The sequence below is a fragment of the Triticum aestivum genome, chromosome 2A, assembly GCF_018294505.1.
Source record: "Triticum aestivum cultivar Chinese Spring chromosome 2A, IWGSC CS RefSeq v2.1, whole genome shotgun sequence".
Taxonomy (NCBI): domain Eukaryota; kingdom Viridiplantae; phylum Streptophyta; class Magnoliopsida; order Poales; family Poaceae; genus Triticum; species Triticum aestivum.
The window spans coordinates 729,823,062-729,836,540 of NC_057797.1; the positions used below are offsets into that span (position 1 = coordinate 729,823,062).

At 39.3% G+C, this 13,479-nt stretch overlaps 1 protein-coding gene across 1 annotated transcript; it reads right to left on the minus strand.

Annotated features, from left to right (window-relative positions):
* Positions 1-10,854: 10,854 nt before the first annotated feature.
* Positions 10,855-13,244, minus strand: LOC123190642 (adenosylhomocysteinase-like). Its single transcript, XM_044603315.1, has 3 exons — positions 12,453-13,244; positions 11,364-11,900; positions 10,855-11,276 (listed from the first exon to the last, which is right to left on the minus strand). Exons 1-3 carry the CDS (start codon positions 13,161-13,163, stop codon positions 11,067-11,069), a joined length of 1,458 nt encoding a protein of 485 aa, XP_044459250.1. The 5' UTR covers positions 13,164-13,244; the 3' UTR covers positions 10,855-11,066.
* Positions 13,245-13,479: the final 235 nt, after the last annotated feature.

Below are 13,479 nucleotides of genomic sequence, written 5' to 3' on the forward strand. Positions count from 1 at the left end.
GGCGCGCCTTGGTGGGTTGTGGCCAGCCCGACCCACCTCTGGTGCCCATCTTCTAGTATATAGGTCATTTTAACCTAGAAAAAAAAGAGGGGGACTTTCGGGATGGAGCGCCGCCGTCTCGAGGCGGAACTTGGGCAGGAGCACTTTTGCCAAAAATTCTTCCTGCTACTTCTTGAGCCTGTGTTGATTTTTCCCTTGAAGAGGAAAGGGTGCTGCAACAAAGTAGATATAAGTATTTCCCTTAGTTAAGAACCAAGGTATCAATCCAGTAGGAGGTACAACCAAGTCCCCAATAGATGCACATGCACAAACTAACAAATACTTGCACACAACGCGAAAAAGGGGTTGTCAATCCCTTCACAGTCACTAGCAAGAGTGGGATCTAATAGAGATAGGTATAAAAGATAAGTAGAAGGCAAAATAACATAAATATAAATAAGTGCCAGCAAGGTATTTTTTGGTTTTTGGTTTTATAGATATGAAAGTATATGATGAGAAATAGACCCCGGGGCCATAGTTTTGACTGGAGGCTTCTCTCCTGAAAGAACACATCCGGTGGGTAAACAAATTATTGTTGAGCAATTGAAAAAAAAGCGCAAAGTTATGACAATATATAATGCAATGATCATGCATATAGGCATCACTTCTGTGACAAGTAGACCGAAACGAGATGGGGACGGAATCGCCGGTGGTGGACGGGAGGAACCAAAGGTCGGCGGCGGTGGAAGGAGATGGGGAAAGGCGCGCGGGCTGAAATGTCCCTCCCGCCAACCGCTTCACTGGGATACGGGGCACCGCAGGGGCGAGGGGGAAACCCGCATATTTGCAGGTTGGGGCCAAGATTTTGCCGCGCCCCTCAAATTTTTTTGCGTGCCAGCCACGTTTGCGGGGTCTGTTCGGGTGGGATTTTCCGCGCCGACCCATATTTTGGCAGTTATTTTGTGGATCGGGGCTTTTTGCGGGGTCTGCTAGAGTTGCTCTAAGATAGGTATTACTCATACCATTTAAAATCCAAAGTGAAGTCCATATGCGAGGAACAAGTTTTGAACTTGGAGAAGCCTTCAGATAGTGTATAAATGGGTCTTAAATTATTCATGGATAATGATCCTGAAAAAATAATTTTACAAAAGAGTTTTGTAGGATTGGAAGAATTGACCTTCTTATTAGTAGCAATACTAAAAGACATAAATCGATTACAATGGTGAGTGTTTTATATTGATATCTGACAAGTGAGTAACAAAACTAAATTTGGAAGAGATTTCAAAACATGATGTATATGAGATACAACCAAAAGCTTTTGTTGGGAATACCGGAATGATATAAGTATTTCAAAGCCATGTGTATGATCTGAAATAAAGTATCAAGTAGCTGGAAATTTCATAAAGTAATTGGATAAGAAAATTATCAAAAGACTTGTGGATACAAGAAGTTTAGTGGGAGCTCTATGATATTTATGATCTTACATATGTATGACATCTTACTTGATCAAAATAATATAAAGTATACTAGCACAAAGAAAATGTTTCTAAAACACTTAGAATTATTTGGGTTTGAGAGCACGGGCACAAAGGGAATCCGGATTATCAATTAATCTCCAAGCCTGTTTCGCGAGTAGGGCTAGATTAAAATAATGAATATCTCGAAACCCCATTCCACCTTCTTTCTTTGCCACACACAACTTCCACCACACAAACCAATGCATTATCCTCGGATTGTAACCATCACCCCACCAATAATGCGACATCGCATCTGTAATTCCTTTGCAAATCTATTTTGGAATTTCAAAAACCGATATTGCATAAGATAGTATAGCTTGTACAATTGATATGACTAGCAATTCCTTTCCTCCTGTTGAAAGTGGCCTTTCCTTCCATCCCATAATTCTTTTCATAACTCGATTCACCAAAAACTGGAAACAACCCATCGTATCTAGATCCACATAGGATGGTAAGCCTAGATAAGTATTCGATAGTGCCTCGGTCATTATATTCAAACTACTGTAAATTTGTTCCTTCATCTCAGCTCTAGTATTAGGACTAAATAAAATACTTGACTTGTCCACACTAACCTTTTGTCCTAAAGCGGCACAATATGACGCATGAATTTCTTTCAGATACTCGGCATTCTCGGTATTGGCCTTCATCAGGATTAGTGAATCATCTGCAAACAACAGATTAGTGATGGATGGTGCTTCCCAACACACCTTCACTCCCTCAAGCTTCCCTTCTTCCTCAACTTTATTCAGCAAAGCAGTCAAATCTTCAGTACATAACAGAAACAAATAAGGCGACAATGGATCGCCTTGTCGCAACCCTTGAGACGGTTTAAAACTTTTTGTTTCTTTTGATTAAGTGTGAAACAACTGCTATTTGACGCAACATGCACGAAAGAGGATTTGCCTTCACAACTCTTGTGCCCCACAAAACCAATAGCGAGCAGACATGTGTTCTCGCCTGAAGCTTTTCCCACGCTCTGTATCTACTAGGCCAGCCCATTTTCATCTCGGCGTTGAGCGAGCGAGGCGACTTTTCCGGGTCGAGGTTTGGTCCATTTTTTCAAAAATAATTAAAGTTATTTCTTTTGGTTTTCTTTGTTACTTCATCGGTATTATTCATTTTTCTATTTTTCTTCGTTTTTCACCTATTTTCTATGTTTCTTTGGTCTTTTTTGTTCTTTCTTTTTTGTTTTCTTTCTTTGTGTCTTTCTCGATTTTCACTGTTTTTCTTTCTTTATGTCTTTCTTCATTTTCTCCGTTCTTCTTTGTTTCTTTCTTGCTTTTCATGAGTTTTCTTTCTTTTTCATTGTTTCTTTCTTGGTTTTCCATGTTTCCATTCTTTTTGCATTGATTCATCTAGTTTTTTATTTTGTATTGTTTGAATTTTTTATTCAGTTTTTTTTTGTTTTTCTCTGCTCCTCTGTTAATTTTTATCGGTTTCTTTTTTATTCAACACATGTCCACTTCTTTCAATACACATTAAAAAACATATTTCATATACACAATTAACATTTTAAAATACATGATTAACATTTTGGAAATTTTGCATTATTTTATGTCTACTTTTTTCGTACACATTGTAATTTTTTTGTATATACTAATACATTTATTTAACACACATTTAACATTTCGAATACAAGATTGACATATTTTAATACATGGTCAACATATTTCTATACATGGTGAACATCTTTTAATGGCAGCAAACATTTTCACACAAACAATGTACATTTTTTGTATACGTCAGGAACATCATTATACGCATATTTGACATTTTGTAAATACAGAATCAACTTTATAAAAACATTTGTTTTTTATATCTACATTTATTTAATGTATGTTGTAAAAATTTCTTTATACACCAGGAACATTTTTTAAATCCTGATCAACATTTTTCGTACATGTTCTTTTTTGTATATTATTTCCTTTCGTATGACTGAAAAATCTATACACATCTATCATTTAGAATGATTCTTTAACATTTTCAAATACTTGATTAAAATATTAAAATGCTTGATTTTTCATATATATATGTTTAACTTTTTTCACACACATTGTATTTTTTTTACATTTCTGCATACATGAGAAACATTTTTTCTTTACATATTTCACTTTTTTTAAATGCTTGGTTAAATATTTTCATATGCTTTCTCTAAATATTTTTGTAATTTACATATTCATAATATTTGGAAGTATAAACAAACCCGAAAAAAGAAAACAGAAAAATGTGACAAAAAGAGGCAGTGGCCTATGGACTGTGGCCTTGCGCGCGCCTAGGCTTGCCCATCTTGCACTCGCCTTCAACGAGGCTGCCCTACGTCTCGCCAGAAGCGCAGCAAAGTCCTCGGGGAGCTCCTAGTCAGCGCCTTTGGCACCGGCTAAGGAAATCAGCGCTCACGCACGTCGCACGTCTTGGCTGGCCCAAAACAGGCCACCGCATGCTTGCCCCACTACGCTCACGAGGATCGTTGTCTGTCGCTAGTAAAACAACGATAGTTGTCCTCCTTTTCCGCTATGTAGTTTAATTTCACAAATTCGTGCACTATAAAATGAATCACGAATTCGATATTTTCAAAAATCACAAAAAAATAGTCAATTCAAAAATGTCACGGATTTTGAAAAAGGTTCATGAACTCAAAAAAGTTTTTCGATTTGAAAAGATTCATCAAATTTGGAAAATATTTTACCAAATTTTAAAAAAATAATTGGATATTAAAAAGGTTCATCCATTTTGAAAAAAATATCATCGATTGTGAAAAAAAATTCATTAAATTTAAAAAAAGTTCATCGATTTTGGAAAAAGTTTATGGATTTTGAAAAAAAACTTCATCCATTTGAAAAAAGTTCCTCAAATTGAATAAAAAATCACTAATTTTAAGAAACAAATCATCATTTTGAAGAGAAAGTTCATGAATTTGAAAAAACAACGTCGAACCAGGAAGAAGAAAAAGGAAAAAAATACAGAAAAATGAAAAACTGAAAAGGGGGATAAGGGAAAAAGGAAAAAATGAGAGAAGAAAGAAGAAAGGAAAGAAAGGAGGTTAGTTATCTGTTCAAGCCCAGCAGGTGATTACTGGCGTGTACCTCAATGCTAGAGGTTAATTATCAGTTCAGGCAATGTGGCGTGGTGGTTACTGGCGTGTACCTCAATGCTAGAGGTCGCTGGTTGGACTCATAATGGGCGCGCAGTTTTTTGCATTTCAAGAAAACCAAGAGAGAGAGAGAGAGAGAGAGAGAGAGAGAGATGGACCGGCCCAGCGGGAGGTGGTGTGTGCGTCCGTCTGCAAAGTGTATATTAACTGGAGCTGAAGAGCCAAACGGGAAGCCCCAAAGTCTGGAATTTCCTATTTGCCGCTCTTTGCGGCAGTAGTCGACCGGACGCACAGGAAGATTGACGAGTGCGTTAGGATGGGCCGGCCCGTTCAAACGTTAAAGCGAATCCGATTTTGGGAATCTTCTAGGTAGTTGCCTTCTGGTTTTGGGAACCTTCTAGAAGATTCCTAAACCGGTTTTTCTATTTCCCTCTTTACCCCTTTTTGTTTCTTTTCTTTTACTGTTTCTTTTTCTTTTTCGTTTTAATATTCTTTTTTCTGTTTTCTTTTTTATCTTTTTTTCGTTTTTTATGTTTCTTTTTTTCCTGTTTTCTCTTTCTTTTTCATTTTTTCGTTTTTTGTTTTTCTCTTTCCGAAGTTATATTATTATTTTTTCAATTTTTTTGTGTTGCTCACAATTGTTCAAAACTTCACAAAATGTTCTCATTTTTCAAATTTTGTTCATGCTTTCAAAAAATTGTTCAAAACTTCACAAAATGTTCTCATTTTCAAATTTTGTTCATCCTTTCAAAAAAATTGTTCAAAACTTCACAAAATGTTCTCATTTTCAATTTTTGTTCCTGACTTGAAAAAATGTTCATGCTTTCAAAAAATTATTCAAAGTTCAAAAAATGTTCTCATCTTCAAATTTTGTTTCTCTTTTCTTTTTTTAGTTTCTTTTTCTTTTTTATGTTTTTTTCACAATTTCACAACTTTGCAAAATTTGTTTGCAAATTAAGAAAAATGTTCATTTTTTCAAAAAAAATCGTGAGTTTCAGTAAATGTTCCTTTTCAAATTTTGTTTGCATTTTTTCAGAAAATGTTCGTGTTTGAAATTTTTGTTCGTGAGTTTCGTAAAATGTTCCCATTTCAAAAATTTGTTCACATATTTCAAATTTTGTTCGAGAGTTTTAAAGAATGTTCACATATTTCATACAAACTTAACTTTTTCTCTCAAACATAACGTTCGCGTACAAAATTTTGTTCTCTAAATTCAAAAAATGTTTGGGATTTTAAAAAGTGTTCATTTTATCAAAACTTTGTTCAAGTTTTTTAGTTGTTCTTCTAGCTGCAAACGCGAACATTTTTTGAATTTTTAAATTTTTTGAACATATCCAATGTTTAAGGTTTCTAGGTGGGGGTGTTAGATATGTAGTAGATGATCTTTTAAAGTACCCGTGTTACATATGACCGAAGGAGGTAGTTAGCTTGCCTGGTTAGTGACAAGAGTATACTAGCTCCAGATGCAGGGATCGATCCCCCGCTCCGCGTTATAATTTTAGGTGATCATTTTGCTGTTTCGTCGCGACGATGGGCCGGCCCATTCGGGGGGCTGTACCTGTGCGGCGCATGCGAATCGGACGCAAAGAGCGGCGCATAGGAGGTCCCCCAAAGTCCTCCTAATCAGCGCCCGCTAGCAAACCTGGCCCTCGCAGGCATGCCAGCGGGCCAACTTGGCACTAGCGGCCCGCTCGCTCGTTTTGCCAAGTACTTCATTCGTTCTATACTGTAAAATATTTTTTGACACTATACTAGTGTCAAAATACGTCTTACATTATGAAAAGGAGGGAGTAATTTTTTTTCTGATATTGGTGTGGTAGGAAAAAATGTCATGTTCTTTAAGATACTGTTGAAAAAAATTGTAAACTCAAAAAGGATTACCTTGTCAAATTCATACAAAATAAAAAAAATGAAAACAAAATTCCATGAAAAAAATGAAACATCTATTTGAAAAAAAATTGTTAATTTGAAAACAGTTCAGCAATTTTAAAAAACAATGTTAGATTTGCAAAAGAGAGGTTGACAAAACATAAAAAGGTAAAAAAAATCTGAAAAGGGTTCATGCAAATTTGAAGAGAAGGTTCGCGAATTTGAAAAAAGTTTCATGCATTTAACAAGAAAAATAGAAAAGAATGCGGAAAACAAACAAAACCGGTTAGATACCTAAAACAAAACAAAAAACAGATGGGAAACTTCCCAAAACCGAGACCTACTCCTCCCACTACAACCTTAGATGGGCTGGCCCGTTTTTGAATGCCTTCAGGCACCAATTAACGAAAGGTACGTTAACAGACGCAGAAGGTCTTGAATAGCATTTGGGAGGCATATGTTATTTGGGCCTGATTTTCCATTCTCTGGTGGGCATGGCTCTCGGGCCATTTTACAACAAGTTGATGTGATACTAGAATGATTTCTAGAGATCATATCATTCACAAAAAACTCCCACTATATTGTACTCACATCCCGCATTAATGGGAAATTCATAGAACCCCGTTAAGGTCTACCCGTATTTTCAGATATCACTAAAAATTTATATTCAAAAGGAATTTCAAATGATCTTTTCCTGACATGACTTAACCAATAAAATATACCATTGAATCCATATTCAAAAGCCAACTCAAAAAAAGAATTCGTATTCAAAAGAAATTTCTGATGACATATGTTTTGTGACATAAGACTACTTGTGATCAAACTTCGGGGACAAACATACATGTGCGACCAGGATCATTAATAAACCACGCAAAATTGTGAGCAACAACATGCAAAGGATTTCAGACATGGTAGAATAAACGAGACAAAATTGTATCTAGGAAAACACAGCTTCTCACTTAAACCAATAATAATGCCATTATTTCACCCAAAAATATTTTTTCTAACAATTTTTGAAACTCTGATCAATATTTAAGATTTTTGAGCATATTTTGAAAATTTTGAATTTATGCAGAAAAATAAAGGATGAAAAAGGAAAAAAGAAAACCAAAAACCAAGGGAGAAAAAAATAGTTCAAGAACCCTCTAAAACGCTTCGGTTCAGCTGGCGGATCGTGCAAGGTCTGCCGCCTCCATGTGACACGTGTCTTTGCATATGTGTTCCTATCATTTTTTCGCAACATCATCCGTGTTGCAAAATTTTCTTCCACAACAACACCCGTAATGTAAAAATGAGGGCGAAAAAACTACACCATCATATATGTTGGAAAAAAATTCTGCAACATGAGCTCTATTGCACGGGGCTCTGCAACACTGCCATTGTTGCAATGGTGTGGACGATGTTGGGCGCTGGATGGCGTCAGATTTAACGGTTGCCGAGGTGGTGAGTCTTTTGAAAAGATCAGCCGACCGACGCGTAGCACATCTCAAACATAAAACCCACTAAAACCAAAAAAGAGAAACAATTCCAAGAATCCTCTAGAAAGTTCTCAAAATCGATAAAAACCCGGGCTATGACATGTTCCCAAAACCCGAATCAGCATGCAAAACTTTAAAACGTCAATGGGTCGGCCCAGCTCGGTTGCTCTGTTCGAAACATCAACTATTTGACACAACACAAGTCAAATAGGATTTGTCTGCGATAGTCTCGTGCCCTGCAAAACCTATATCTCGTGTCTCGCCTCAAGAGTTTCCACCACTCTGTGGCTACTGGGGCAGCCCATTTTCTTCTCCGCGTCGAGCGAGCGAGGCGACTTCTCCTGGTCTAGGTTTGGTCTCTTTTATTTTCTTTTAGATTTTTCTTTATGTTTTGTTTGTTTCTTCATCGGTTTTCTTTATATCTTTTGGGTTTTTCTTTGTTTTTTTATCGGTTTCCTTTGTTTGTTTCACAGTTTTTAATGGTTTTTCTCTTCATTTAATTTTCTTTGCGTCATTCTCGGTTTTCACTAGGTTTTTTCATTTCTTCATGTCAATCTTCATTTCTCTTCATTTCACTGGGCTGTCATCAGTTCCCTTTGTTTTTTGTTGTTTTTTACTGGTTTTATCTGTTTCCATTATTTTACATTGATTTTCTATGGGTTTTCAAAAAATGCAATTTTCTTTGTTTTCCTGTTTGTTTTTATTGGGTTTCTTTGTCGATTTTCATCCGTTTCTTTTTTGTTCAACACATGTCAACTTTTTCAGCACATATTCAATATTTTCCACACGCATTAGAACATATTTTATATAAACCTTTAACACTTTTAAATACATGATTAATATTTTTTGAAAACTTATAATTTTTATGTCTACTTTTTCCTTGCACATTGTTTTTTCTATGTATATAATACATTTTTAATATACGTTTAACATTTTAAATACAAGACTAACTTTTCTTAATAATATTCAACATTCTTAATACACGGTGAACACTTTTTAGTGGCAATAACTATTTTTTTACACACAATGTACATTTTTGGTATATGTCAGGAACTTTTTATATGCATGTTTAACATTTTTAAATACAAAATCATATAAGTATGTTTTTTATGTATACGCATTATTTGGGCCTGATTTTCCATTCTCTAGTGGGCATGGCTCTCGAGCCGTTTTGTGAAAGTTGATGTGATAGAACCCCAATATCATGGCAAAGCACTATTGTCTCAAAAAAAACTAGGCAAAGTACTATTGTCTCAAAAAAAAACTGGGCAAAGCACTAGGCTCTAGAGATCATATCATTCACAAAAAAAACATCCCACTATATTGTACTCCCACGTTAAATGGAAATTCCATCAAAAAAGATAGAACCCCATTATGGTCTACCTGTATTTTTAGATCTTCAACTTGACCAATTAAATACAACAGTGAATTCATACAGTTTTGCTAAAACATGTCTACATGTGCACTAAGTATTGCAGATTGCACATCTAAGTCATGTGTCATTGATAATCATGATTTGAAAATTATCGTGTCCGGCAAAGGTAAAAAAAATGAGGTGCGTTGCATGAAACTTTGCCGTGTCGTGTTACGCTTACCAACAGACACATGAAAGTCTCCCCTATATGCCCTTCCTGTTCTAGGGGGCAGACGACACAAAGAACGTGTTATTTCTTTGTCGTAAAGCAGAGGAGGTTTGAAAAAAAATTAGGAATATACGAGATGATTAACATGGCTTGTGCTATTGACCGTGCGGGAGAGGTTGTCCTTGAATTCTTACTCCTTATACCAGACCAGCACTTGTTTATATTAGGCCTCAAGAATGTACGTGAAATGATAGCTATTACTGCCTAGTACTTATGGTGGAATAGATGTATTCTGGTTCATGAACGAAAATTACAAGATGCACACCAAACTCCCCTATGCAACCAAGAAAAGAGGGGGTTGAAGTAGACCGCCTGTGAGTTTTGTTAAACTGAATGTGGATGCGTCTTTGATCATGATCTGCTAAGGGGAACGGCTGGCGTTGTATAGATGACAAAGAAAAATTCACTGTTGGCGGAAATTGGAAGATTGAATAGTGTGCTGATGCTATGGCAGGAGAAGCTCCAGCCCATAGATTTAGATTATCTCTTGCACAAAAGGTGGTTAGATTATCTCTTGCACAAAAGGTGAGATGCAATCGGCTTGTTAAATACTCCGATAATATGGAAGTAATCAATACCATGTAGAATGAAGGTTGGTTTGCGGAAACAGCAATAACAGTGTTTAATGATTGCTATTTTTTGTCTTGTGATTTTTCGCTTATTAGATTTGAACACCGTAATAGGGAAGCGAACATGGTTGCTCATAAAATTGCTAGGCTAGCAAAAAATTCCGCAACAAATTCTTGGATTATTGTAACACTTTTAACAGACAATGTAACCGTTATTTTCAATTAATAAAGTTGTTTCTATTTGTCAACAAAAAGTCCTACATCATTGATTTTGTGAAGATTCATGCAGGCGTTTTCTGTTGTCTTTTTCTTTTTTCTTTTTAGTTTGATAGTTTGATTTTGTCACTTGGATATGCAAGAACTTTTAAATTTGATTTTGTCACTTAGATATGCAAGAACTAGAACACATCCAGATGTGCCCTAGACAGATCCAAATTCATATTCAAAAGAAATTCTAATGGTCTTCTTTGTTTTTGATGACATAAGAAATCCACCATTGAATTCAATTCAAAAGAAATTTCTGATGACATGTTTTGTGACATAAGCCTACTTGTACACCCCTCGAAAGAAAACTTCAGGGACAAACAATCATGTACGACCAGGATCATTAACAAAACACGCACAAATATGAGCAACAGCTTGCGAAGGATTTCAGACATGGCAGAACAAACGAGACAAAACTGTATCTGGAAAAGCACACCTCCTCACTCAAACCAATAATAATGCCATTATTTCTGGGCAAAAGCAAACGCCGCCTCTCCCAACCCTCACAAGGCTCAAAACATAACCATAATAACAAATCCTCCGCCTAAGAGACAGCATGTAAGATAATAGAAGGGAAACAGGATAGTTGATAGAGTTCCCGTTGGTGCCGCTGCTCCGACTCAGGCTCAGGCCAGCCGCTAGCCGTGCTGGGCACACTAGTACCGGTAGGCCGCAGGCTTGTAAGGACCCTCAACTGGGATGCTAATGTAGTCAGACTGGGACTTGGTGAGCTTGGTCAGCCTGGCGCCGAGCTTGCCCAAGTGGAGGGCCGCGACCTTCTCGTCGAGGTGCTTGGGGAGAACGTACACCTTCTTCTCGTACTTGCCGGTGGCCTTCTCGTTCCACAACTCAAGCTGAGCAATAACCTGCAACAGGCGAAAAATTGGGTGTCGGCTCACGGTTGTACAAGTTATTAACTGATTGGTTGACAGGAGACTGCGCATTGATCATACCTGGTTAGTGAATGAGCAGGACATGACAAAGCTGGGGTGGCCAGTGGCACATCCAAGGTTCATCAGACGACCCTCAGCAAGAACAATGATGCCGGTCTTGGTCTCGGGGAAGACCCAGCGGTCAGTCTGGGGCTTGATGGTGATGCGCTTGACACCAGGGTAGGTCTCAAGGCCGTTCATGTCAATCTCGTTGTCAAAGTGACCAATGTTGCAGACAATGGCGTTGTTCTTCATCTTCCTCATGTGGTCAACCATGATGATGTCCTTGTTTCCGGTGGTGGTCACAAAGATATCAGCCTCAGAGACAACATCCTCCAAGGTGAGGATCTGGATGCCCTCCATCAGGGCCTGAAGGGCACATATGGGGTCAATCTCTGTCACGATCACACGGGCACCAGCCTGCTTAAGTGCGGCGGCACAGCCCTTGCCAACATCACCATAACCGCAGACCACGGCAACCTTGCCGGCGATCATAACATCAGTGGCCCTCATAAGACCATCAGGGAGCGAGTGACGGCAACCGTAAAGGTTGTCAAACTGTTCAGGAGAAACATATATTAGTGTTTTATTACAACATAGATTAGTAGTAATTGTTAGCAAGGTGAAAATGTCATTGAATTCTACCTTTAGATTAAAACAGAACAAGAGTACATTTAAAAAAAACTACACAGGGCAAATCACATAGTAATTCAGTGCATTGCACAGTAGTGTTTCATGCTCAAATGAGTGCAGTGAAATAATAATATTTGGTAGGCAGGTTACTCTATAATTAGACCCTCCCTGGCCGTCAGATCCAGAAAACAATGCGACTAATGTTATCATTAGTTAGTTAGTCAACAACCAGCCTGACAAACACTAAGCCCAAAGACAAAGATACAGATCCAGGTCTAGTACTCCACCGCTGCTTCGCCATGAAGCAGCATCTAAACTAGGCAACAACGAGATCTAAATATTAAAATATCAGATCTACAACATAAACATGTAAACTACAACAAGTCAACAATACTACTACGCTCAAACAAGTAGAAACGCGCTGGCACGGAGCATCAGATCTGAAATGGAAAATGGGAACCAGGGAAGCAAGTATACCTTGCTCTTGGTGACGGAGTCGTTGACGTTGATGGCGGGGAAGAGGAGGGTGCCGGACTCCTGCATCTGGTAGAGCCTCTTGACGCCGGTGGTGGTCTCCTCGGAGACACCGACGAGCCTCTCCTTCATCTTGCGGTACTTGTGGGCGTCGGTCTTGAGCCCGTCGCGGATGATGGTGAGGACGATCTTGAACTCGGGGTTGTCGGTGGACTCCGGGTCGGGGACCTTGCCGGACTTCTCGAACTCCTCCTCGGCCTTGACGCCCTCGTGGATGAGCAGCGTGGCGTCACCGCCGTCGTCGACGATGAGGTCGGGGCCGCCGCCGGCGCCCCAGTCGAGGCAGCGCTCGGTGCACCACCAGTACTCCTCGAGGGTCTCGCCCTTCCAGGCGAAGACGGCGGCCGAGTCGCGGGCGATGGCGGCGGCGGCGTGGTCCTGGGTGGAGAAGATGTTGCAGGAGCACCAGCGGACCTCGGCGCCGAGCGCGGTAAGGGTCTCGATGAGGACGGCGGTCTGGATGGTCATGTGGAGGGAGCCGGAGATGCGGGCGCCCTTGAAGGGCTGCGAGGGCCCGAACTCGGTGCGGCAGGCCATGAGGCCGGGCATCTCGACCTCGGCGAGGTCGAGCTCGAGGCGGCCGAAGTCGGCCTGGGAGAGGTCCTTGACCTTGTACTCCCTGCCCGACGAGGTCTTCTCCACGGAGAGCGCCATGGAGAAGGTTGGTAGATTGGATCTGGCAGCTGAGGGAGGAGGAAGAAGAGGAGTGATGGGAGGAGGCGGCGATGGTAGAGGGTGGGGGTGAGGAGGGTTTTATGGGGAACGGGTCCGGTGGAAATGGACCAGCTGCATTCTACAATTCCGCATTTGTTTCAATCCAGACCGTTCGATTTCGAATCGACGGTCGGAGGCGCGCCTCACCAAACCACCACGAGATTTGTCAAGGAAAACCCTACCGGCTGAGATATTTTTTGCAAAATTCACCCTGTGGTCTGTTCGGTTTTATCTCCAGGGCAAGCCAGATATCATT

Bases quoted from the DNA above. Each gene is read 5' to 3' on its own strand.
- LOC123190642 (XM_044603315.1), bottom strand. From the start codon at position 13,163: ATGGCGCTCTCCGTGGAGAAGACCTCGTCGGGCAGGGAGTACAAGGTC. The intron at 11,901-12,452 runs GTATACTTGCTT...TCTCCTGAACAG, and splicing joins ACTCCGTCACCAAGAGCAAG to TTTGACAACCTTTACGGTTG. The intron at 11,277-11,363 runs GTATGATCAATG...CGCCTGTTGCAG, and splicing joins CCTGCTCATTCACTAACCAG to GTTATTGCTCAGCTTGAGTT.